The following is a 25,163-nucleotide window of genomic DNA, read 5'->3' as shown; positions in this document are numbered from 1 at the left end:
TCTGTATTTCTAGAATACAAAATTTTCATTTTTCCGTGGAAGCTAAAAAAAAAAAAAAAGATATTCTGGAAGCTACAAGAATGTCCTGAAGGTGCAATATGCATGTTATTATGTACATTTTAAATAATTGCCTGAACTCACAGTTTATTCCTTTCCTCATGTCTTGAAATATTTCTTCTTTGCAAAATTAGAAGCTGCTCCAAGAACATAAATTCTTACTTATGATTTATTCTTAAATTTTAGTTTTGTTTTTTTTTTAAGCAGAATATTCATATTAATTTATCCTCATCTGTCAAGGACCTTATTTCCACTGACAAATTCATTCAAATCCTACACTTCGAACCTCTAAATTATGTCTCTTCTTCTTGTAAATTATCCTCTAAGTAGCTAATATATTAAGTGGAATAGCTAATGGAGTTCATATTCTTCTGTATTTTTCTGCTAAACGGTGCTTTTTTTACAAAAAGGAGCAAACTGATTCTACTAAACCTGTGTGGTTTTTAGGTGGAAAGAGATTGTAAAAGGTACCTTCTGCAGTATGGAAAACATTAAACCTAATAGTAAATCATCCCAATTATTTGTCGTTTATGGGAGAAATCCCAGGGCCAAGGCCTATTGACTCAGAAACTTTCTAAATGGATTCTGTGCTTTATAATAAGTTGTTATGATCAGGCAGGAGGCCAAGTACCAGATGGATTGATTGCCTTCTGCCAGAGGTATGGCAACATCAGCTGCATCTATTAGGAATGCATTTATTGTTGAAAATGTTAGCTTGACAACTGGAGTTCAGTTTGTGCTATCAAAACACTCTTTAGTCTCGTGATCCTGGAGTTAGATTGAATGATTTGTTGAGAAGCCCTACTTTAGTCTTATTTTAGGATCTTCTCCATACTCCTAAATTATGATGATGTTTCCTGCTCTAAAAAAATGGGTTTGCTGAGGCTGTTTCAGAGAAATCAAATAAATGGAGCTTTCCAAAACTGTCAATAAGGATGCACAGGAGATCTTAGTTACTGAGCATGAAACTGAAGTTTTTGACAAGATACGTAGTCTGTGAAGGGACTACTAGCAAACCAGCTCACAAATCAGTGTCTCTTCTGAGCTGCCACCTGTTGAAAGAGAGGAGGGTTAGTCACTTTGAAGCACTAAAAAAATTACAGGAAAAGATGTATCAATAGACTGAGCTTTCCTAGAAGAAAAAGACAAACTCAGTTAGCATTTTATTTATAACCCAAAGGAGAACTGATGATTCGATTCATGGCCTAATCTAAATTCTACATTCATTGCTTAATGGTGAAGACAAGAATTTAATCCCAAAGCAATCTTACCATTGCACATGTCTCCACATGTGAGATCAAATCCATGCTGTCACATTTCATGTCTGTTCTTAGGCATCAAACACAGAAAAGTGTCAAATCCAGAACACTTGATCTGGTTATTTCCAAGACATATTTCCAAAGTAGGTCTATGCAAAGAGGTGCAAATACATTTATAGGGTGAGAATACATCTTACATGACTACTAGGGATCTGTGGTACTGCTTTAAATTCCCTTTATAGCTAGTGAAGAGAAATGGGCGCATACAGGATGCAGGTACTCGCTTCCCAAAGCAGGGGCTTTGAAATAGCCTAGGTGAATTACTCAATGCAAGTTCTTACGTCTCTGCTTCGTGGTTTCCTGCGTGTGGTCAGGTGAATCATTCCTGAAATTTTCTGCTGTGGGCAGCTTACTGACCCAGGATGAGGCACCTGCACTCTCTGGAGGTGAAGCAGTGTAACCATGTAGGTGTGCTGAAGGATACAAACGAAAAGAAACTATTTTTCATAAGGACTTCTGGATTCAGTGAGAGCATTCATGGCTTACACTTTCTCAACCATGTCAGACTCAAGTAAGTTAGATGACCTTAAGTCAGCTTGTTCCCCCTTCATGACACATTTTTTGTGTATTGCCTTCTACAAGTGTCCTTTTTGGTTCAGTAAGCTACCTGATATCAATCTACTGCTTTGGTCTCAGATTCAGTTGGATTAGATTTAAACCCCCCCAAAATTCTTCTATGCAGCTTCTTCTAGCTAGTCAGCTGCTGGATTGAACATGCACATTTCAGCCTCCTACTTTAGAGAACACACTCATGTATATGTCAGAAAGGCACTATCTCCCAGTGTTCCTTGCTCATTTCATTTTAACAGCTGCCCTTTCTGTTTTTAAACGTTGCGTGGGACAGAAGCTCACATTCACATTTTTTAGGGCACCACGAGACACAGCCTTTGTCCCAGTGCCTGGATACAACAGTCCTGGCTAATATTTCCTGGTAGCACACTTCTCTGCCTCACTCTTCTTCGCGAGCATCCCATGTTGGCAGCGTGCTTGTCGCTCCTGTTGGCAAAGGAAGCTCACACTGATGTGTCACCCATTGTAGAACTGATGCTTGCTGGGGAATGGGTGCTCGTGCTACTGCCCGTGAAATTACTGGAAATAGTATACAGGCTTGAGGTAAAAGCAGAAACAATTTAACCAACTGAAGAGTGTAAGAAATCGATTGCTATACTTAAGGCAGATACAGAAATATGGAACAATTACAGGCCTTGTTGTTGCTGCTCATTCAGTTCTGGCTTCAACATTGTTTCTTTTCCTCTGTTTTCAGCTAGCAGGCTTAAGCCAGACTAACTCCCAGGGTGACTGACAGCTCCCTGGAGATGGGATCTGGCCTTCAGCTGCACTTGGTCTTTTACTTGTTTCCCAGAATAGATTCTGATTTGGGATGAAATCACCCCTTCTGTTCCCCCTGTTTCTGCTTAGCATAACTCACCCTTCCTGGCTTTCTGCATTTCAGGATATATCAGACTGATTAAAAAGGCATCTGATTTTTTCTCCAGTGTCCTCGTCAAAAAGAAGGCCTGTGGACTGTGTCTTTCAGACAGCCTGAGCAGATGTGCACAGGCTTCACACTTACTTGACTTAACCTATTTACACAATGTAATCCCCAGTGGACAGATAACAGAGGAAGAGTTACATTACCACTGAGTTTAAGTGCATAACCTGTGTCTAGCACAGAAATTTAAAAGTACTTTCTGTATAAAAGAGAGTGATAAATGCGAATCACTGATAAAACCTGGTATGCTGGAAAAGAAACTGGGGGATGGTTTGTGTCTATAGTAAATGGTCCATAAGCCTGGTTTCTGGGAACCAGAGAGACACAATAATGACATTTTTCCTAACTGGATGCATGATTGTATAATGGATATAAGTGATGTCAAGAATTCAGTCTGAGGCATTAGAGTACTGGAATAATGATAAACTGCCTAAAATCCGGACTTTTGCCAGTGACACAGTGTATGTACATGAACCAAATTGGACAGAGTGGAGAACTTTCTTGCCTTGAGGCAAAGTCAGAGAAATCATTGTGACAGCAAGAGAGACTTCTGTAAATGGTAGGACACACCTGCCCACGTAGGTGCCAGGTGTTCCCATGGCACACCTACAGGAGAAACGGTCCTAGGGAGCCCTGGGCTGCCCAGCTCCAACTGCTACTTACAAGAGTCAAATTTTTCAGGCCTCTTTGCTTTAGACCAGTGATTTTAGGATGTACAAGGGATCAGCACATCTAACTGTCAAAGTTCAAGTGGATTAGTTAAAGGAAATATAATATGGTAAACAGTTTTGAGAAGATTAGTTGCTTTTAAGGTATTTTCAGATTTTTCCTGTGAAGCTGTTGTGTGCTATTGCTGACTGCAAGAGTTTCTTGTTATTGCAGAAGGGTTATGTTTGTACTTGTTAATGGTTTTACTTACCAGTTAAGCTTTTTCATCATCAGGAGAGATACAGTCTAATGTCTAAGAAATTGTGAAACCTTTACAATAAACTCTGAGGAACTGAAATTTAAGTAACTGGGATGAAAAATTTTACTGGTTTAATAGTATCTTCTATGTTTAATAGTTGTAAATGTGCAAAAATATAAATTAGTCTGTACAGTACTTAAGTGTGGAGAAGAAGGTTATTTGTGTCTGGGAGGGTGGTCAGCTGGGTGAACGGGGTCTTTCTTTGCACAGCTCTTTTGTTATTAATCAATGCATTTGTGAAGCTGTAAGCGTGAGAAGCAGAATTATAAAAACCAGTCAGGTCTCTCAAACAGAAGTATCTAGAAAGAAACAGGGATGTTCGTGGCTCACGTGGCTGTTCTCATCAGGGAGGCAGGAAAATGTTGACACAATGATTTATTTGTCAACCAGTTTAAGGATACATTTTTATGTCAAATAATTGAAGGTAGATTGGAAAAGATCTTTCCTTCTACAATGGCCTCGGAAACCTATTTATCCTGAAATAATCCCTAAATTTGAAGAAAAGGAAGTGAACTGATATTGTCACCATAGTGCTGTGAATAAATCAGAGTTCCTGGGTGCTTGCAAGAACCTAAAACTTCATCATTAGCAATGCTGGAAAATACTAGATAACTGTGCTTGTATGCTGTCTGTGTTTATGCTGTATGGAAGCTATGGGAAGCACAGGAATAGTCTTTCAGTAGTAAAGATTCATTGTTTCTCATAAGTTAAAAAATTTCTTATTATGTTTGTTTCTTTTGTTCTTAAACAATTATAACTGTATATTCAGTTTTAGTTTAGGAGCTTTCTGTATGACCTACAACTGTGTTTAGACACACTCCATAAAAGTCTCTTGACCATTTGCTCAGTGAGTTGAATATATTTTTACTGAGAGACTTTTGGAGCTAGGCATCTTCAGGGGTTTCCTGGAGGATAATTCTGTATCCTGAAATATGGATAACTAGTTGGGTAATTATATCTCAGTAAAGCCTTCTATTAATAGGTATTCTTGCTTTAATGTTTAGATGTACTTCTAGAATTCACATAGCCCTTTGTATTTCTGCAGTTTTCAGTGCACGAGAAAATTTTCATTTGTTTCCCAATTGCAGTTTATGATATTTTAAATTACAAATATATGCTGTGGTATCCTTACAAGACTGTTCCATAGTTAATGGTTATTTATGGATCACCCTGGAACTTTGATTTCTGTTGTCATAATAAAAAATGCATGCTTTGTGCAGTTTAAATACAAAGAAATATTTCTTTGATTTTTGCTGAAAGATTCATGGATAGAACTCTTTAATGACAGGTCTAGCAGTTTTGGTCCCTGTAGTTCTATTTTTCTGTTGACTTATAAGCCTCTATTATTTACAAAGCTCTAAGCCATCTATTTGAAAAAGCAGTTTTTAAGGAGAGGCTTGAATGGTTATCAGAAGGACAGACTGAGGGCATACAGAAGAATGTACACTGCTCATAGAGAAAAGCTGCTGGTGGTTTATTGGGCATCCTCAGGTAGGTGATTTCACCTGACTCTTTGATTACAAAGTTGAAGTTTTGCTGGGACTAGGTATTTCCAGGAGATGTGGGTCTCAGTGCTGTGGTTTGGGAGCTGAGACAGTCTCTCAAGGATCCTGTTGCTGTTGTTCAGTCTGTTTTATCTGAAGATGGAAATTCTATGAATCAAGACAAGAGTTAAATGGAGTTACCCTCACTGGGTAGTGAGGGCCTTTGGCTTTCTGCTGTGGTTGAAGTTTAGTTTGGGGAGATGCACGGTTTCAAGAGTTGGTACTCACAATTTCTGTGATCACTGCAGCTGTCCACTCAAGGAGACGCCAGCCAGGTGATTGGGCCACTGACAGAGGGCCAGAGGAGGAACGTGGCTGTAGTTAATTCTCTGTACAAACTGCACCAGGCAGTTCTGAAGGTAGGCTTCCTTTGGCATTTCTCCTCTTGCCATAATGTTACCTTCTTGCTCTATCCTGTGCATATGCTCCATTTAGCGGATGAGAACTCTTGACAAATACAGCCCAATTTTGTGTTAAGAGCTGCACCTTGCTGTGCATTTGTACAACTCTTTTGAGACTTGGCTGGCCTTTGTAAGTACCACTATATGACAAATTGTCAATATTAGAAGAATAAAAACGTGTTTATAGAGAATAATCACGTCTCAGAGCCATTACTTTGTGAGCATAAATGATGGAACTGTTTTTTTTCTTATCTGTCTTTGTAATTATCAGCCTGATAGCCCCCTTCCAGCATCTGCCTCAGCCCTAGCTTCTGTTTTTCAGAAGACCTTCAATGCTTTCCCACATTTATGGCTAAAATGAAAAGGGGAAGGAAATGATGAAATCAATAAAAGCAACACCTCACAAATATCTCCATACGTTATTACTGTGACTAAAGTCTGGCTTGAAAATTTTTCAGGACTAAGCACAGTTACAAATAATTCCAGTTTACTGGTTTAGTGACACCAGTTGTTACCCAGTCTTTGTAAACTAAAATAAACAGATATATTGGTAGTTGCAATTAATCGTGTTTAAATCCTAGCCTTATTAGAAAAAAAAAAGAACATGAGTATTCCTGACTCTGGATACATTCAAAGAATTTTAAAAAATGCTAAAAAGCCTATAAAATTTCCTTGGATTTTGCAAACAGATGGTAGATCAACTTTTAAGTCTGCTTTCTCTGAAGTATCTAGTAATGAACCTCATGTGTCTTAGTGTTGGAGGGAGATCTGATATGATTCAGTCTTTGAGTTAAGTACTTATCTGGCTTAAAAATACTATTGTGTGGCATATTCATAACTGTAAGGAAAGTGGTAGAATAGTCCTTCAGATCATTCCTTGACTTTCAATTTTAATATTGTTTTAGCTCTACATAAGCAACTATTTAACATGTAGTGCTATGATAGTCATAATACTGAGAAAGAACAACCATTCTTTCAGATATTTGCCACAGAGCTGCTTGTACAGTTCTCCATGAATTCTATACTTAGCAGTGGGAGAATACACCAGTTATTTTTATTCTGGTTCTTTTAGCCCTTCAGCTAAATTTCAGCTTAACTCCATTGAGTCATTTCTTTGCCAATGCAGAAGCTGAGTCCATAGGAAATCTGAGAGCAAAGGACTGATACTGATGCATTGGGAATTCTTTCTGTATAAAGCACACTTGATAGTTATCTGTAACTATGTAAACACTCATTACTAAGGATAACTCAGTATGTTTTTAGATTACGTTGAATATTATGGATTCTAATAATTTGTTGAATGCTGACTACTAACAATTACTTTATAATTTTTAGGTTATTACCAGTCAGAGCTCATTTCCAGCAGCTGCTGAGCAAACAGTCACAGCTGCCTTAAAGGTAATTGAATGTCCATATGCTGCAGGGATAGGGCTGAGCTTGGCTTCGTTACCCTTAAGACAGGCACTTCCTTCCCACATATTATTTTACATCAGTATATTTCGTAACAGGTATACAAATATTCTGACATTTTAAATTTATTGTATCTGCAGCTACATATGTGTTGCCTGTGCCAAATCACTGCTTGAGTCGTGTTTGTGTTCAGAATATTCTCATAACGGTCAGAACATAGATGTCATCTGACTGTGAAAATAAATGTCTTTTGCTGCAGCATTCACACAGCAATAGCTGGATCCTTCATCACCCCCTTCCTCCCCCAACAGATACATCAAATCATAATTTTTATGCGACCCGGTACTTTCCTGGAGGGGGATGTGGATGGCAGTGCAGCCTCTGTGCAGCTCTCCACGTCTGTCCTGCTGGGCGCTGACCTGGGAGGGGTTGTGTGCAGGGGAATGAAGGGCAGCTTGTGTCTGGGGAATGAACAACTGAGCCAAGTGTGCACCGAAACTTTCCTGGTACAAACCAGGAAAGCCAAATTGTTGTGCACCTTTTTGAAGGAAGGCTTTACACAGAAGCAGCTTAATTTCTGTACTTTACTGGTAAAATCAATTAAAAAGAAATTTTGTCTTTAGCTTTGGTTCTCCTATTTAGCATTTTCTCATGCTGAATAATAAAAAGCACTGATGAAATGAACTGTTTCCTGAGGTATTTTTGAGGTGTCAGAATGAAAATGCTTCTAGTTTTTGTTTCCTTACTTCTGCCTTTTTCTTATTCTATTTTAGGCAGTCCATGATCTAATGGGTAGTGCTGTTCAGCCGCTACTGAACTCTGTGGGAGATTCAGTGGAAGCTATTATCATCACCATGCACCAGGAAGATTTTTCTGGGTAACTAGAAATATCTTTTAAATTTACCATTGCTCTAGTAAGATGTCCTGCATGTGCATAATAGATTGTTATTACCACAATGTCCTTGAAGCAAGAGTGCTTGTTTGTTGAGGGGAAGGCAATGCTTTATGGTTAATGAACACAGGAAGCAGAATTACACCTATTCAAACAAATTAATCAGGTAGCATCTGTCTTCTTTCCCTCCCCCTTTTTGTATTCATATCTGTTGAGTAAAATTAATTTCAAATAGAAAAAGAAAGCTGACAAGCGGCCATTTTTGTGCTTTAAAAAACCCTTTTGCTTTCAAAATGTGGGTTTTTTGGACAGTCTTCAGAACTGTCAATATTCCTGTTTCTCAAAGCATATAGCCTCTGATGTAATAGTTAATTTTAACTTTTTTTATATTTAAATCTCAGGTTCAGTATGTTACGCTATTTTCCTGTAGCATTTTCATTAAAATTTCCAGTATTCTTTATGTGCCAAGATCTTGAGTCTTATCTATAATTGAGACTTCCTTCCCAAATTTTATTTTGGTTGTCATGTCTGTTCTGACATTGCTTATATCTTAATCAATTGTCCTGTTTTCTGTCTTGAAAATTCACTGAAAATAATATATTTTCAGAGATGTTTTGACTTTTCCTTTTGACTTTCTTTTTTTTAACAATATTTTACCCTTACCCTCTTTTGGCACCAGTAGCACAATACCTCTCTAGGTGGGTAAACGGTTTCCAGCCAAAGGCTAAGTGTTGTTAGATAGCCTGAATGTTCTTCTAAGTTTGGAAGAGCTCTTTTACCTGACTGTCAGTCAAAGAAAGAGAAAGGGGATTGGTTTGTGTCCGGCAACTTCTGTGCTGCTTCTGTGATACTGACTTTATAATCCTGGGTTTGGAGGAATCTAGGAAACTAATTCCATACAGAGAACAGGTTTGGGATTGATAGGCTAAACTAGTAACCCTGTGAGATATGTTTATATTTGATGATCCACTATTAGAGTTTTGAATCAACAAGTGGGACATTCACATTTAGGGTCTGGATTTGAGGTGTAGGCTTCAAACTGAAGGAGGCTCAGCGAGTTGGGTAGGAGTGGGGTGATGCTGTTGTTATTTCTTGTTTTTTCTTTTAGTTCTTTATGGGAATGGCTGATAAAGAGATTTTTTTTGACTGTAGTTTCAGAGAGAGCTATATGCTCCTTATTCTGAGTAGAAATGAGACTCTACAAGTCATGCCATGACTTGGTGGCCTAGGAAAAAATTTAAAAGAATCCAATAGGTTTTGGTTGTGTTTTAAAGATTAATTTAGCTGCTCCTATTTCTTTTTCTTTTCTTTTTTTTCCAGATCATTATCCAGCTCAGGAAAACCAGATGTCCCTTGTTCTCTCTACATGAAAGAGCTTCAGGGTTTTATAGCAAGAGTCATGAGCGACTACTTCAGACATTTTGAGTGTTTTGACTTTGTCTTTGATAACACTGAAGCCATGGCTCAAAGAGCAATTGAACTTTTCATTCGCAATGCCAGTCTAATAAGGCCCCTCGGTGAAGGTGGGAAGATGCGCCTGGCAGCGGATTTTGCACAGGTACCCTCCATACTGATTCCTGCTTTTTAGTGTCATTTCACTGAAAAGTATCAATACTTTTGTCCCCATCAAAGTATAAACAGGCAGTTGTAGAGATTGGTGTGTTCCAGGCCTGAACATCCTCTCTGATAAGATACTGGATCCTGAGAAATGTGTCCACTAAGTAGCTGAAGATCCCTCATCACTGTAAGGCACATTCAGGGAGGTCTGACAGCTTGCTGTCAGGTGACTGTTGCATTTCAATTCAGCTGCATCTTGGCATGTTATCCCACTTGGCCTACCTCTTTGGCACGTCCATCATTTGCCGCCATTCATTCACTTCATTCTTTCTCTCTTCTAATAGAATATGGTGTGTCACTTCCTTAATCACTCTATATGTCAAGGTGCCCACAGTGGTTAATGGCTAACTCAGCTGCTTTGCAGTGAAGGAGACAAGCTAAAGAAATATCAATATCATTGGGAGGAACTGCCTTATTGGAAAAAGAAGGGCAGTTGTCTTGTGGGATTCTCTTCACGACCTGATTGACCGAGCTGCCTCTCAGCTTTACCTAACTCCTATGCAGGACTAAACCACAAAAGAAATTGCCAGATTCACATCCACTACCTGTCTGTGTTATCTACTATATAAAATTTGTCAGCAGTACCACTCTGTGGTTACCGTGCCAAAGGATCAGGCATCCACGAGATCAATCTGCGGCTGCCGTTTATTATTACCCAAGTGGAAAAGGGAGTTAGCACCAGCTGTCTGCATACTGAGTGCTGCTTTTGGCTGGTAGGTAACTGAGGTAGGAGAGGAAGGCAGGGAGGGAGGAATTCCTGCCACCTCCACTTCTTGTGGCTGCTTTGTATCATTTGCCTGTGAGTTACATACTCCTGAGTAAAATTTTTTTATTCATTACCCAAAAATAGCAAATCAGCCCTTAACCACAGAAATTAAGGGGATGTTTTCAGTTGCTTTCAGCTAGGAGGTTCCATTCCCTTCTCTATTTTGAAGACAATGGCATAAAATTGGAAGCAAAAAAAGGACACTTGACTCTTCCTGTGAAAGGAATAGAGATAATTTTTGTAATTTATGCTATTTATGCTAATTTTAACTAGTGTATGTCATATGAATTTGGAAAATATTTTCACCTGATTCTACAGTAAGAGCATCTGATCTAAGCACCTGTTACAGTCTAAAAATATAACTTGTTTATAATTTTTTTAACAGTGATTTTTCTCATTCTGACATGGGCTGACTTTTAAGTTAAAAAGGAAGGTATGTTTTCATAGAGTGTAGAGGAATTTGGTCTTCCCCACTGTGCTGATTATAATTCTTGAATGGACAACTGTGTGTAAAGATAAATACTCTGATTTCTTTTGTACCACAGAATCAAAAAAATGGGTTTGAATTCATTCCTGTCTCCTGCCTTCAACTGTTGCTGCGTCTGGGGGCTGCCTTGTGTTTTTCTTTTCTTCACATTGTACCGTATTCTTGGCTTGTTTAAAAATGAGCTTAAGACAAGACATCTGTGTCCAACCAGCTGCATACAGCAGCTCAGTGCTCACTCTGTGCCTTTGAACATCTCTGCACAGAGCTCCTCTGGGTGTCCCAGGCTGCACAGGGGCTGTAGTGCCCAGCATGGCCTGGACACTATATCCTCTTGCTCAGGATAGATGTAAAAGGACTGAAATATTTTGCGTGTGGACACTGCCTTATATCCATGTTTTCTGGGATGTATGTGCTCCTCCCAAAAACCTGGTGGATTTTGGGCACACGCCCATGATGCCAGCTCCTGGGAGCCTGACAGGAAGGTTGTTGTTGCTCTGACCCAGCCAGGAGTCCCGGTGTAAGTGCAGCTTTAATCCTAATCAGTACTAAGAGGTTGCTGCTGCTTTGGGCTGAGGAGGGCAGGGAGCAGGTATTCAGCTGGGCTGCTGGCTTGATGGGAAGGATAAATTTTTCCAAATGGCCATAAATGCTCTGTGCAGGGTTTTTTTCAGTCCCTTTCAGAAAGGCACTGCATTGTTGGACTAAAGCCAAACCCAAAGGAAACAACCTGCCTGGAAAGATACTGTGTGGAGGAGTAGGTTTGTTTATGAACTGTTTTTTCTTGTGCTCTGTCTTGTAATTTTGAATTTTCTCAGAACAGACTTTTGAGATGTAAAACCCCTGCTGGTATTTTGGAGTTGCTTGCAAGTAAAAGACCTGGGCAGAAATCTGTCCAAAAGCTTTGGTTAATTCGAGTTCTTATAAACACACTGGTCAGATAACCTTGGATTGCATCAGATTTTCGGTATCTCGTACTTGTGCACATTCTTTCAGGGCACTCACAGAGTTAACAGCTGCCTTATACTCAGCAGAATAGCTTTGGCTGAGAGTCTGATTTGAAAATTTTTGCACTGAAAACGTGTTTGACTGATAAGTTGCCTCAAAACAGCAGGTGTCCACACAGAAGGGGGAAAATGGATTTCAAGTTCCCTTCATTCAGAACTGGGCTTGCTGAGGTGCATAACAGCCAATTTTCTGTAGTGAGGCTCAGCTACTTATACATTAGGAATTACTGCTGTAGCTCTGTTGAATTCTCTGTCTTACCCTGTTTCCAGTGTCAGCATTTGGCTGTCCTGTGCATTACAGATTTCTCAGCAGTGAGACTAGCTGTGTGCTACTGTGGCAGCTGTAAACAGAGCTATGGTAGGCTTGAAATATGCCTGAATATCATTAATATGATTTCATGTAAATCAGTGCTTGCAGGAACATGGGAACGCTGCAAGCCCTAGGAAATGTGCACAGCGCTGCAAGGTTGTTACCGAGTGCTGTGCCACGATTCCTTGGGAGTCTCATTTGAAATATTTCCAATCTACAGCTTGAGTTCACCTCTTTTCATACGCTCAGTTTTTATGCAGGCATTTGCACAAGATCACTTTTCAGCTCACTCCAGTATATTCCTGAATCAGTTTATTTGGTTTTGTATTTTCAAGGTCTCCATAATTCAGTATTCACATATTTAATACCGAATTTCACTTTTTAATTCAGTACTTGTCAGACTGAAAAAAAATGTTCTCCTGGAGGCAAGCAAGCCAGCAAGCCGTGATGGTTTTCAACATTTCTGTTTCTGGGAAGTGCAAGTTCTTCTTCGGAGGACCTTTTAACTTGCTTGGTATTCAGAGTTGTTACAGCACTTAGGCACACTTTGGGATTGTGGCTTGTAGTTCAGGTCTTCCTGAAACCCGATGGAAGTGCTGGACAATGCAGCAAAGAATGAAGTAAGCAGGATCAGTTGAGGAGTTTATTTAGAAGAAATGAGGAATCTACAGCAATATTTGGCGTGGAAATTGGTAGTCTGCTACACAGAGTTTATAAACTGGTACAGGAAAATAGCTGTTTATTAATAGCAAATACAAATCACAACTGCATTGAAATAAACTAGTCTAGAAATTGCAAAGACAAAGTAATCATTATGCCTCGTGGCATGAAGGCATGACATGTTTTCCTATCTATTTTGGAGCAACATATAAGGCAGGAGCCACTGTCAGTGCCAAGAACCCTGCCTCATGTCGTGACTGAGATTTTCAGCCTTGTTGAGTGAACTATTTTTATTGGTCCTGTCTGAGTTAATATTATTCTCTGTATGCTTTCCTGAATTTCTTATCTAGGCATGATTTATAGTTGAGATTTTTGGCATTGTTCAGTACTATGTTCAGACAGTTTTGATAGGGTACAGTTAACACTGCCACCAATTCTTCAAGTCTTTCTCAAAAAAAATACTGCAAAATATTTGGGTTTTATTGATTTTCCTAGAAAAATGTTTTTATGGTAGGAGTTTACAGTGCTAAATTCTAGTGTAGAAGAGCTCTTCCTATCTGCTGGCTAGCCTGTGGTCAGAATCTTGTTTCCTGATTCAATATGTGGCATAAAAAAAAAGCAAGAATATTAGGCATTTGGATTTTTTAAAATGTAAACAGATTTTCTCATTTGATCAAACATGATGATACAAGTGTAAAAGTGCTTTTTACAATTTTTCCTAAAAGATTTGCTTTCTAGTTTCTTACAGAGAAATGAGAGCAGCAGAATGCTGTAATCACAGTTGTAGTCGTAAGGACAGAAACTACTAAAGCTAAAATACATTTACTGTTTAGTGCTAATTATCTTCCTGGAAAGAGGGAATTATTTGCTGATGTGTGTTATTTTAGAGGTGTTACAGCTGAAGGATTTACTTAAGCATCAACTGTTTTGGAATTGTTGCACTGGGGAGAAATCAAATTCCACATCCCTTCAAGGCCAGCTTCTTTCATATAATAGTTCAGAGCTCTTCTGCTCCCTTGCTTGTTAAAGCATTCTGTCTTGGTGAATGGCTAGAAAAAAGCATTTTGAGTTAACATTTAAAAACTTGGAATTCATCTTGGCCAGCAGGAAATGTAATTGCTAAAAATTTAATGTTAAGATTTTCCAGCTGAAAAAACAGCTGTTTAAGTAATGAGAGATCTTGAAAATACCACAATAGGCACTAAACAATAACTTCACTATGGGGTTTTTTAAAGCACTCTTCAATACATATGCATTATCTGTATCTAGACTACGTATTAACTTCACCCTTGGGTGGCTGAACATAATCCAATTAGAGAAGCCAGGCGTGTGATGTATTTTTTTCAATATGGCCAGCCAGTGAATAGTTGAACAGATAATTGACCACCTAGCCATGGGCTATGGTAGAGTCACATGAGAAGAAAAGATAATACTGCCTTTTTGGGCTTAGAGAGCATGAACCATTGAGAAGAACCATATGTTGGGCAGGAGCCTGCCACTGTGTCCTGTGAAGCATAGCAAACTAGCATGAATAAATCATGGAAAAGCAATGGGTTTTGAGCAAAGCTAGAAGAAACAAGTCATTAGGCCTTCTTCTGTTCTATCTGCTGCTTGCTTTTTGGCAAGCACATCCATCTCATAGTACTCCCCTCAGATCCTGTGTTAATGATTATATCACATCAAGCCTCTGTGGTTGCAAATTACTGCTTGGAAACCTGATTTATCACGGAATTTAACCTGGATGTCTGAATTTTCAAATTTGCAGTTCTGGAAGGGAAATTTGGAAAACAAACAGAAAATATTGCTTACTCTTTTATATGTAAAGTCCACAGGACGTGGCTGTGTGAAAGGCCTTGCATGACACACATGACATACATGACACACATGATACAAATACTGGCTGCCAACAGCCAAAAACATCCCCCGACCTGTAAGGGCTCACCGACAGGCTTTGGAAATTACAGCTGTGTATCACAGCCAAAGCTGCTACAGTATAAACTCAGTGTGTGAATCAACAGTTGATGTTGTTTCAGGTGATGACAGGTAACACAACCAAGAAGTGATGCACGGTCTCAATTCTCTGCCCAATTCCAGCACCTTAAAAACAGCAGCTGTTCCAGCCGAATGGTTCCTCCACAGCACTCGCTCCCGGGCTGGCACAGTGCTCAGCAGAGACACTAAACCCCTCTCAGTGGCCTCAGAAATGATTGTGACAGCAGAAGGATGCCGTAGCATCCCACTGTGTCACTGGGCTCAAACAAACATGTAAAATTCAAGCAAAGAAAACAATCTTAGTAATTATGTGAATTATACTTTTTATTGGAGAGAGATTGGGTTATAACACAAAGCAGACTAGTATTGTAAACTTTTTAAAAAAGAGTTTCTGTAGTGTATGTACATTTTTACCACATTAGTTTTCGCTCATTCCCACTCTTCATGAGTCAATGTGAGATAGTATAGTATCCTGCAAAGCTTAAAAACAATATTTTTCTCTGGCAGCTATTACTTCACGAATCAGCCATCTGCTGCCATTAAATCGATCTAGTTCTAGAAATACTAATAATTTCCTACAGTGAATAAAGGTTGAAGATGAAGTAATAGAATTTTCCGAAGTAATTTTTCTTCTTTAGTACTTAAGACTAAGAATTTTAATTTATGGAAACTACAAAGTATATTCAAGAGAATTCATTTAAATTTGTTTTAATAAGGAATTGGTTAAGCTGTAGAAAGTTTCACTTAATGTCTCATTACTTCATATTATGTTCCAGGAGTGAAACAATCTTTTAAAACTTATTAAGCAAAATTACATTTTGCTATGCTGTTATTTCTTTCCCCTCATGAGTACCGTTTGATCCACACATCTCTGTTTCCACAAGTCAGACTGGCAGTTTGTTGCCTGTTATCAAAGTCTCTAAAGAACCTAAAGGAATTATCTTCTCCCTGGTCCCTCACAGCTACAAGCCCACGGCTCCCACCAGAGCTGGGACACCAGCTCCTGCAGGATATCAGTTGCTTCCAGCTGCCCCCAGCCAATACTGATGTCTGAAAAGAAGCTCTGGAGAAATCAGTCTTGCTCCCATTTGTTTTTCAGGATCTGCAGGGTTCTTGTACCATGATGCAGCAAAGCATACTTAGCTTCTCTTTTTGGCTGCTTGCTCCTGATCCTGTGTGGCAGACCAGCCTCTTGGCTCCCATCTGTGCCCCTGGGGGACCTGGGGGAACAACATGATGAACTTGCTGTAAGCTTCACTGCAGCTTGGAGTTGGAGCGCCTCCCTGCAGCAGTTCCCTGCAGAGCCTGCCTTTCCTGGGAGCATGCCCTCACTCCCTTGTGCCAGCACATTCAGCACAGCACGGCAGCTGGTGGCTCCTGAGGCACAGGGACATTGACTTAACCACCTGCGTGCAGGAGAGGTGCAGGGTGTAGAGAGGGGCCATTTCATAGCCTAGAGATTTGGGGACCAAAAGGGCAGCAGGCAAGAGGAAGCCAGGCTGTTACTCAGGGCCTTATTTCCTTATTTCCAGTTCCTGGATTTTTATTCACTTTCTTCTCCTGTGAGTGAAATCTGCGTAAAGTTCAGATTTCAACTGGTCTTGGAAGTGCCTGATGTGGTCATGTACTCCAAGGTCCCTGGGCTTGGGCAGTGGCTGTGCACTGCCCATAGGAAAGCTCTGTGGGACATTCCCCATTGCTTTCCAGGGGCACCCACCTCTCCTGGTCTGCAGGGGAAGCCAAGATGCTTGGGTTGGGCCCTGTGGCTTTCCCAGCTTTGCGTGAGTGTTTTGTAGGGGGTTACTCCTGCAAACATGATCTGCCTGACCTATTTTAGTAGTCTACCTTGGGGAAAGGTGCGTTGCACCCCAAGAGTGGCTGTTTCTCTCCACTGCCTATGAAGAGAACCTGTAGATGTTGAGAAGTAGGTGAGATGACTCCCATCCTGGCACCTTCTTTTAAGAGGGATGCCTAAAGTATATGGCCTTGATTTGCATTATTCACTAATTTAAGTTCTTCTGGGTTTAGATAAACTATGGCATCATAGTTCACTGCACCACGTTTCTTGTTTATGCTGGAACCCCAGCAGCTCTTGGTAAAGCTGGTGGTGGCCCAGCAGCCAGCTCTGTCTGAGGAAATGCTGCAGCTGGAAAGAATAATATAACAGTATTAAAGACTTCACTGTAAATAGCATCATATCCCAAACACTTTGAAACTTGTTCAGCAATATTACTTAAATGGGAAACTCGTATGGTGGTTTCGATCTTTCTACTTACTTTAGCTGTCGTCCTTTGAAAACTAATTGTGCATTATGTGTAAATCTGAACAGTCTCTCAAGTTGGATATTTTAAAAAACGTACTTGGAGAATAAAGCTTGATCCCTCATTTGACTGACACGTTAGGAATGCAAAAAATAAAGATTTAATCCATGTCTGAGTAAAATTACCTGTGGGGTTTTTCAAGTTGGTGGTGTTTGTATTGGTGTGCACATTAACTGAACTTTGCTGTGTAAGGTTCATGTTCAGTCTGGGATCCAGAAGGGAAATTGTTCTTTCTCACTTCTGTGTCCTCACTGATAATGAAGAGCCTGAGCCTGGATTTAGATGTAAAAACCCAAGTGGAGCCTGGCTCTTCTTCAAAAAAGCAGAACTCCCATGCTTAAACAACAGAAAGTGTTTTAAGCTCATTTGTTTTTAAAGATGGCTGCTGTAACTCAGAAACCCAACAGTATGAAAATAAGTATGAAAATAATGCTCTTACTCTTTTCCCCATGATTCCATATGACCCTTTGGCAATAGATCACAGCTGCCTCCTATCTAATCTGCATAGGTTTTGTGCCCCAAAATTTGGGGCCCACTGTTCAGGAAGGACTAATTTTAACCTTGTCCTTCACCAAAGGAAAGGGTGCCCAGCTCAAATGTGTCTGCAGTTTTACTGCTTTAGCAGTGGTTTGTGGAGACCTGCCTAGATTTGCTTTCTTCCCAGGCTGTGGTCAGATTTTTTGAATATTGACATAAGTGCTTCATCAGGAAACTCATCACCAACAAAATAAACCTGCTGCAGGAAACAAAGCTTTAGTCTGGGAAAGCTCATGAGGCTCCTTCTGTTGTGATCCACAGGCTGTCTCTATCATTTGTCATGAAACGCTTATTGCGTTGCCAAGAATAAGGCAGAAGTCTTGGCTTGGGCAACATAGTATGAAAGGAAAAGACAGCTTCTTGTCTTAATTCAGCCACCAGAGAGAAGTCACTGACTTACTCTGCAAGTTTGGATTATTGCTTAAAGACAAGCTACTTCAATACCAGGTGTTACGTTTTGGGAGAATCTAATTCAGATGGAACTGTTTGTTTTTGTAGATGGAGTTAGCAGTAGCACCACTGTGTCGGCGAGTCTCTGACTTAGGAAAATCTTACAGACAGCTGAGGTCATTCAGGTGAGTTGCAGTCACAGTATGATTAAACTGTATTTCAAAACTGATGTGTTACCTTGTCTTAGTTCTGATTGAACTGAGGGCTTTTTTGGCAACACCCACCTGCAAATTAGAAATAGATTAAAGTTCTTTTAAATTTTATGCAGAGTATAACTATGATTTAACAATCTTTGTCATGCAAATGTTGGCCAAATTGTACTTTTTTGTGTTCCTTTCAGTACATCTTTTGTATGACAGCAAGTTCTATAGTTACCTTAAATGTTTTCACTGAAATATAAAATTTACAGTCCTGTGTTGTTTAATTATAATAGGCAACTACTGTAAATTTTTGCAAACTGGACCTGTGTTGGAAACCCAAGATGCAGAGAAGTAGCAACAAATTAGATGATTCTATCCTAATGCAATATTGCCACCACACAGAAGCACTTTTCTAATGCATAAGATAAGCTTTTTTTCATTTCATGAGTATATTGTTACATTTTTCTAGACCACTGCTGTTCCAGACCAGTGAGCATATTGCCAGTAGCCCAGCTCTGGGAGAGGTTATTCCATTCAGCATTATTCTTCAGTTCTTATTTACAAGAGCACCACCAGAGCTAAAATCACCCTTCCAGGTAAGAAGATCAACCTGTCTTTTCTTTTCAGATGTCCTAAGGTGGAATGAGCATTGTAGTTTGCCCTATCTGTTGTAGTTAAAAATTATTCAAGTGCATATTTTATACGATTTGTTGGTTGTGTTTTTATTGTGGCAAAGGTATTATGGTAGTTGGCTTACTAATTTAATTAATTAATTGATTAATTAATAGTAGGGACATGATGACCTGATACTAAATAGACTCTCAATTCTTTACTATTCTGTCAGCTCATAGTAGAAGTCGCAGATCTTTCCCCAGACTATAAATTGCGTGGATCCTACTCTTGTAAGATGCAGGAAACCTAGTAAAAACTGATGTCAGAAATGGGCCAACAGCTGATGTAGGAGATCACCTCTGAGCTCCCAAATAACATACTGGGCTATTCCTGTTAATTGTCCTTGATTCCTTTACTCATTCTGCATCACTGCAGTATTAAGAGAGCCTCATGTGGCTTTCATTTGTGTCATCTTTGATTCTGAAATTGGTGTGTCTGTTTCCTTTTTCGCATTTTGTGTAACTGGTGTTTGTGTTTCTCTGTATCAGAGGGCTGAGTGGTCCATTGCCCGCTACTCCCAGTGGCTCGATGATCATCCATCTGAAAAAGACAGGCTTGCTCTCATACGGTAAAAATCATGCTTCTTTCTTTGCATTTATGATAATGGAGCAGCAACTTATCTGCACACTAGGACTCTTGAAAAGTAAAAAAAAATGTGCCTCAGGAGATGTATCATAAATACCAGTACCTTCACTCATGGGATGAGTTACAAAGTGGCAGAAAAAATAAACTGAACTCTCCACTCCGCCCCCCTGTATTCAAACTCTCCAGTGCCTTTGGAAGGAGCACACAATCTTCTTGTAAAGGAAGTAAACCATGCACAATGGTGGTTTAAATTAATAATGAGTTTTTGCGAAACTGCCTCTCTCTCTTAACTGTTGGAAATTCAAAGCTGCAACTGTCCTGTCTTCCGTATCAGGAAAGAGAATCTCTGAAAGTTTAACCAGTGTAAATGTAGGTGGAAATCTAAAACTGGAAGACCCTTGTTACACATCTGGAATGTTATTCTTCAGGAAATCAGCCGATGATCTTTAGGAAGTAATAATTACATGAGATTTTTAAAATCTTGCCTAGGGTAGATGATTTTATAGCTAAATATTATTTTGCATCTTAAGATGTTAGGAAAAGTTATGAAGAGTCTTGTTTTTCAAAACCAGCAAAGTTTTGAAGTATGTTAGAGAGAGCAGATGAGCTGTATGAACATGACAAACCCAACATGAGGATCCTCAGGATTCAAGACTCAGACTCATTTAGCTCCTAACGCCCTAAATTTTCCAGCCATCTTCTCAGTGACCTTGGTGTCACCTGCATCAGTGACCTGGGAAAGGCTGTCACACATAGCTGCACTGGGCTCCATCGCCTGGGAGCCAGCTCTGTCCTTGAACTTCCGTGCATGGATGTTGCCAGCTTTTGCTGGAGTGATAAAAGCCAACAGTGATTGTGCTTCAGAAAGTCAACTGTTTTCTGTCCACACTTCTGAAGCAGCCAAGAGGAGTCTGCTATAAATATTTACACTTCCTGAAGCTGATAGCACCACACAGTCCCATGCAGTGATTGGGCCAGTTAAGGAAATACTAGTTGATCACCAGTAGATGTTACTAGGATTTATTTCTGAAAAATGAAAATACAAACTGTGTCTCTTCATATGTGTATTTTTTGAAAATCATACATGTGATTAGTCTAGTTTGTCTACAAAACTAGCTTTTCTTGAATCTCAAGCCATGACACTGAATTACAGGGGCATAGGTAATAGGTACAGGGCTAACAGAGCTGTATATGTACTTAGCTATGAGTATTTTGATGGTAATTTCTGTCCTGATAGTATTGGCAACACTGGCAGTGTTGAATCTCAGTTATGGTAGGGAAAGCCAAGAATGCAAATAATTTGAGAACTGGTGGGATTTTGTTCTCTTCAATTCCTTTTCACAAATTCAAAAATGCCATCCTTAAACTACAACACATTTTTGTCTTTGCTTGCAATTAAATTTCATCCAGACTGTTTCAGTTAATAGGTTTGCTGGTGGTCATGTTCAGACACTGATAAGTTGTTGTAACCATGGAGGTATTAAGGGACAAACCTTGGGATGAGGTTTTTAGGCTGAGACAGTGTCATCCATGAGACCAAGTAGTGAAGCTGGAATACTTAAGTTTTCCTTTCAATCCTTTCATTGAATCCTTTATTCATTTTGCATGGCTGGTTATCCATATGTAAGGCGGGCACGCAGACATCAGTCACTAGTATGACCATGAATCACTCATATTTTCTTTAATACTCTATTGGAAGATTTCTGAGCCTGCTCTTTGTGTATCTCTTATGAACCTAAGTTAACTACAGGCATCTTGCTCTTTTATCAGTCACCCTCTTCAAGCTTTTTCCACCTGTAGTTGTTCAGCTGTGCGAGTTGAACTTTGGATGTTTGGAGCCTTCAGATCCCTGCACTGGCCTGCATCAAGATAATATCTTCATGTTTGCTGCAGCCTTGCAAATGGTAATTTCCTGCAACTTCCCTTTGTAACAACTGTGGAATTACTCTAGGGACCTGCTGCCTAGATATTACTTTCCTTGTGTTACCAGGATCCTTCTAGCTTCATATTAAAGTTAATTGGAGTCCTTCTTCCGCTCTGTAGGTCTTAAATGCTTCACTTGCAAAATGGTGTGAATGGTATGAATTAGTCCCATTCTGAGCATTTTTGTGCATTTCTTTCTGCTTGTATTCAGCACAAGGGATGGTATTTACCTGGCCAGAGGTATATTTGCCAGACTCCCTTTATAGTCAACAAAGAGAAACAGGCACTGCTGGGGCTGATTCATCTCATCCTGAAGCAGGTACCCAAAATAGGTCAGTTCCACTGTGTCCTGAAAGCTCCCATTTTCTTTGTTCAGTCAGTGGAGTGTGGGCTGGGACACAGGCAGCCAGCTCAGGCAGCCAACTGCCCTGCAGACATTTAAAGTTAGGTGACATGACCCTACTGCAGGTGTCCTCCCTGAGCAGGGATTGGGTTGAAAGAAGCACTTAAGTGGCCAGGGCAATTTTTTTTCTTTTTCTTTTTAAATTAAGCTTGAAAACTCAACTTTTCTTCCATAAAAGAAACCCTATTAAACTTGACAGGATTTGAGCCAGCCTGAAGGACAGTTCATCCTTTTAAGAGCCAAATTCTTACCTTTACCATTAGAATGTGCATGAACTCCCTTTATTCAAGCTCCCCTTGCTGAAGCAGAGTTGAAAGCCAGGCTCAGTGAAGGGTTCATTTCCGTAACGAGCTGCTGTCCTGAGCTGAGGAGTGGCTCTGACCACTCACCTGCCCGGGGCAGGAACAAATGGCAGCTCGGGGACCAGCCTGAAAGCCCCATCTGTGCACTGGGTTCACTCTGGCTGGGCACAGACCGCAGAGCTTTGCTGGGAGCAGCGGAGCCGCGCCGGGTGAGCGCTGCCTCTGCTCCGGGGGAGCGAGCGCGGCTGGCCGGGGCGGCTGCAGCGCTGCCGGCCATTCATAAACCCTCGGTGCCGCTCGGGCGGCTCTGTCCGCGCTCGGGCCCTTTGATCTCTTCATTTACAGTCTGGAATAACCGGAGATGTCTGCTGCTCCTGTGTTGTCCTACAGGTGATGCTGTTGGAGATTTTACTGTTCGGTTTTACAGTAATTTTTATAGCACTGGGTTTAATAGACCTGGTGTCAGACAGATGTGCTCTAACACAGCAGATTTTCCAGTTTCTGCTTTGCCCTAAAGTTTGCAGAGCAAACAGACTTTTAACAAAGTACTAAAGAAAAGTCTGGCCCCAGCATCCTCCAGCTGCCCTGCTGATTGATTGGGACAGGAGTGCACAGGGTGCAATCCCCCTACTGCTGAGCAGAAAGATGATCCCTGCCTCTTCTGAAGCTTACGATGTAAATCTATTTGACCAAGGCAGAGCCCAGGAGGGCAGCGCTAGGATTCACAATTCCATATAAAATTAATTCATTAGAGTGATTCTAAATGATGCGCATTAAGATCCCTTAAGAACCACAACTCAAATCATACTTCTTCTTTCCTTTTAACTCTAGATATAAATCTTCATGGGTTGAAATAACATTTTAAAGAGGAACTATCAGGATCTTATATAATCAGCTTGTCCTGATTTCCAAGAAAGCTCATGGTTTTGCTCATGCAAGTGAAGTAATTTAATAAGTGCTTTAAAATCCTTTTCCTTATGTGGGAGGGCATCTTAAACTTAGGGCTTTTTTTTCCTTACTTTTTATGGCATTTTTAATGAAGCATTAATATATGCAGAACATCCCACCAACCCTTCTTCCATAGCTCTCTTTTACAAACAACGTTTGTAATGTATACCATAGCTTGTCTTTTGAAATAGAAACAGATTGCTGAACAGGTTTTATGTCCTTTATTAGACTAGAAGATGCTGAATTTAGGGCATTATTTAGTCTAATCCCTTCAAGAGTATGTTTTGTATATTACATAAACAGGGTTTCTACCATCTTAAACAACAATAATATAACTATATATTACATCTTTTTATATGACAACAGCTGTGATCTCCTCTGTGCTGGAGACTTGATGATACTGCTTTCACCCATAGCGTTGTTTATTTTTCCACAGCTACTTTGGCACTGGTGTTTTTACAGTGTCCTCAACAGGAGTGAGCCTGCCTTTTTAAAGACAAGATTTTAATGGTGCATCTGAATTGAGTCCTGTACTGCCAGCATAGTTACAAAAGCTCATTTGAGCTAGGACTGCTAAAGTTTACCAAAATGTCATGGTAAATCCTGCATTTCAAATGTTAACAAAGCCTCTGAACTAATTTATCTCCCCAAACTACAGTCAGGTAGGCTTCCCAGCAGCTCCAGTGATGTTCCAGTTTGCCCGGCTCAGGCAGCCTCCACTGAAGTCTGGCTATGTGCAGCAGTAGCCATCTTGCTTTGCCACAAGCAACTTCCTGCACTGTCCATATTTCTGTATGTTGCAGTCCCAAAATCCCACCTTGAAGACTTGTTGACTGTCTTCAGCAAAACAAATTCCCATCCCAAATGAACTTCTGGAACCATGTCTACTTCATGACCATTGGTGCTTTCAGTTACCTCTTCCAGCCCATTCCTCCCTCTCACTCTGGAGCAACCTCACCATTATTCTCTGGACTGCAAACAACCTTTCTCCCTGGATTCATGATTTGTGCCATTTTACTACCTGGACCTTTCCTAACCAGGAATGTTGCTCCTAACAGTGTGGACAGACTTCCTGGCCTGCCACCATGGTGCCATTCTCACAGGCAGCAATGCAAAAGTGTTTCCTGAGCTTGACCATGATTCCCTTGGTAGAGTGTGGAGCTCCAGGTGACTGTGGCTGCCTCTTCACTCCCAGCCTTTAGCAGCTGCAGCAGCTTTTCATCCTCCCCTTAGCTGCTTTCCTACTCCTGCCCATGTGGGAGCAGGCTCCCAGCCTTCCCTGGGTGGGCATAGGGAGCAGGGAGTTCTCTAGGCCAGTTTGCTTTACCAGAAACAGTGTTCTTCCCGTGTTTCAGGTGAAGTTACTGATTATGAATGGCTTTTCAACATTCAGCTTCAGGGTGTTTAAATACTTCTACTGGGGATGCAAGTGTGGGATGCAGGAAAATAGTGAATGCAGTTGGAGTAGTCAGAAAGCTTTTGTTTTCATTGTTCAGTGTAAAGCTGTACAAGGTCTGTTTTAGAAAAATGCCTGAGAATTCACCTTACAGTATTGATATTACTGGTTGTCTTTGGAGTGGGTAAGAGAGCTAAGATGCTCTCAGGTTGGTCATATTGGTGAAGTTTGACTCCATCTTTTTGAAACAATGCAAGCAAAGCCACAGTAAAAGAGCAAGTGCAGCAGGAGGGACCTGCAAAACTCCTTTCAGCTGCCACTGATGGAGTTGGTTTTGCCAGTTAAATCAGATTCTTTTGGGGCAGAAGGAAAAACGATAAAAGCTGCTAGAAGGTGTGACTGTGGGACTGTAATACTGGTGTATGGCACATAGCATAGCCTAAATCTCATTCCACCTTGTTTGATCTGATGGGAATAACAGTCTGGCAAGGGATTATCAAGGGCTCACATTGAGTGGTTTTGGGTGTTGTTTTTAGGGTAAAGCTTCTCCCTTTTATCTATCCGGTTA

At 40.3% G+C, this 25,163-nt stretch overlaps 1 protein-coding gene across 2 annotated transcripts in view; it reads left to right on the top strand.

Moving 5' to 3' along the window:
- COG5 (component of oligomeric golgi complex 5) overlaps positions 1-25,163 on the top strand; it is a 185,291-nt gene that overhangs the window by 155,126 nt on the left and 5,002 nt on the right. Inside the window, exons 15-22 of one of the 2 annotated variants that reach the window (XM_039570347.1) lie at positions 5,628-5,738; positions 7,116-7,178; positions 7,964-8,067; positions 9,403-9,640; positions 18,275-18,351; positions 18,836-18,962; positions 19,527-19,606; positions 21,394-21,527. In XM_039570347.1, coding sequence (XP_039426281.1) covers positions 5,628-5,738; positions 7,116-7,178; positions 7,964-8,067; positions 9,403-9,640; positions 18,275-18,351; positions 18,836-18,962; positions 19,527-19,606; positions 21,394-21,496 — 903 coding nt within the window. In that variant the 3' untranslated portion in view covers positions 21,497-21,527. The remainder of the gene's footprint in view (positions 1-5,627; positions 5,739-7,115; positions 7,179-7,963; positions 8,068-9,402; positions 9,641-18,274; positions 18,352-18,835; positions 18,963-19,526; positions 19,607-21,393; positions 21,528-25,163) is intronic. The other variant, XM_039570346.1, reaches the window with a different exon arrangement.

The sequence above is a fragment of the Corvus cornix genome, chromosome 1A (genome assembly GCF_000738735.6).
Source record: "Corvus cornix cornix isolate S_Up_H32 chromosome 1A, ASM73873v5, whole genome shotgun sequence".
Taxonomy (NCBI): Eukaryota; Metazoa; Chordata; class Aves; order Passeriformes; family Corvidae; genus Corvus; species Corvus cornix.
This window is presented reverse-complemented; position numbering and strand designations above follow the sequence as displayed.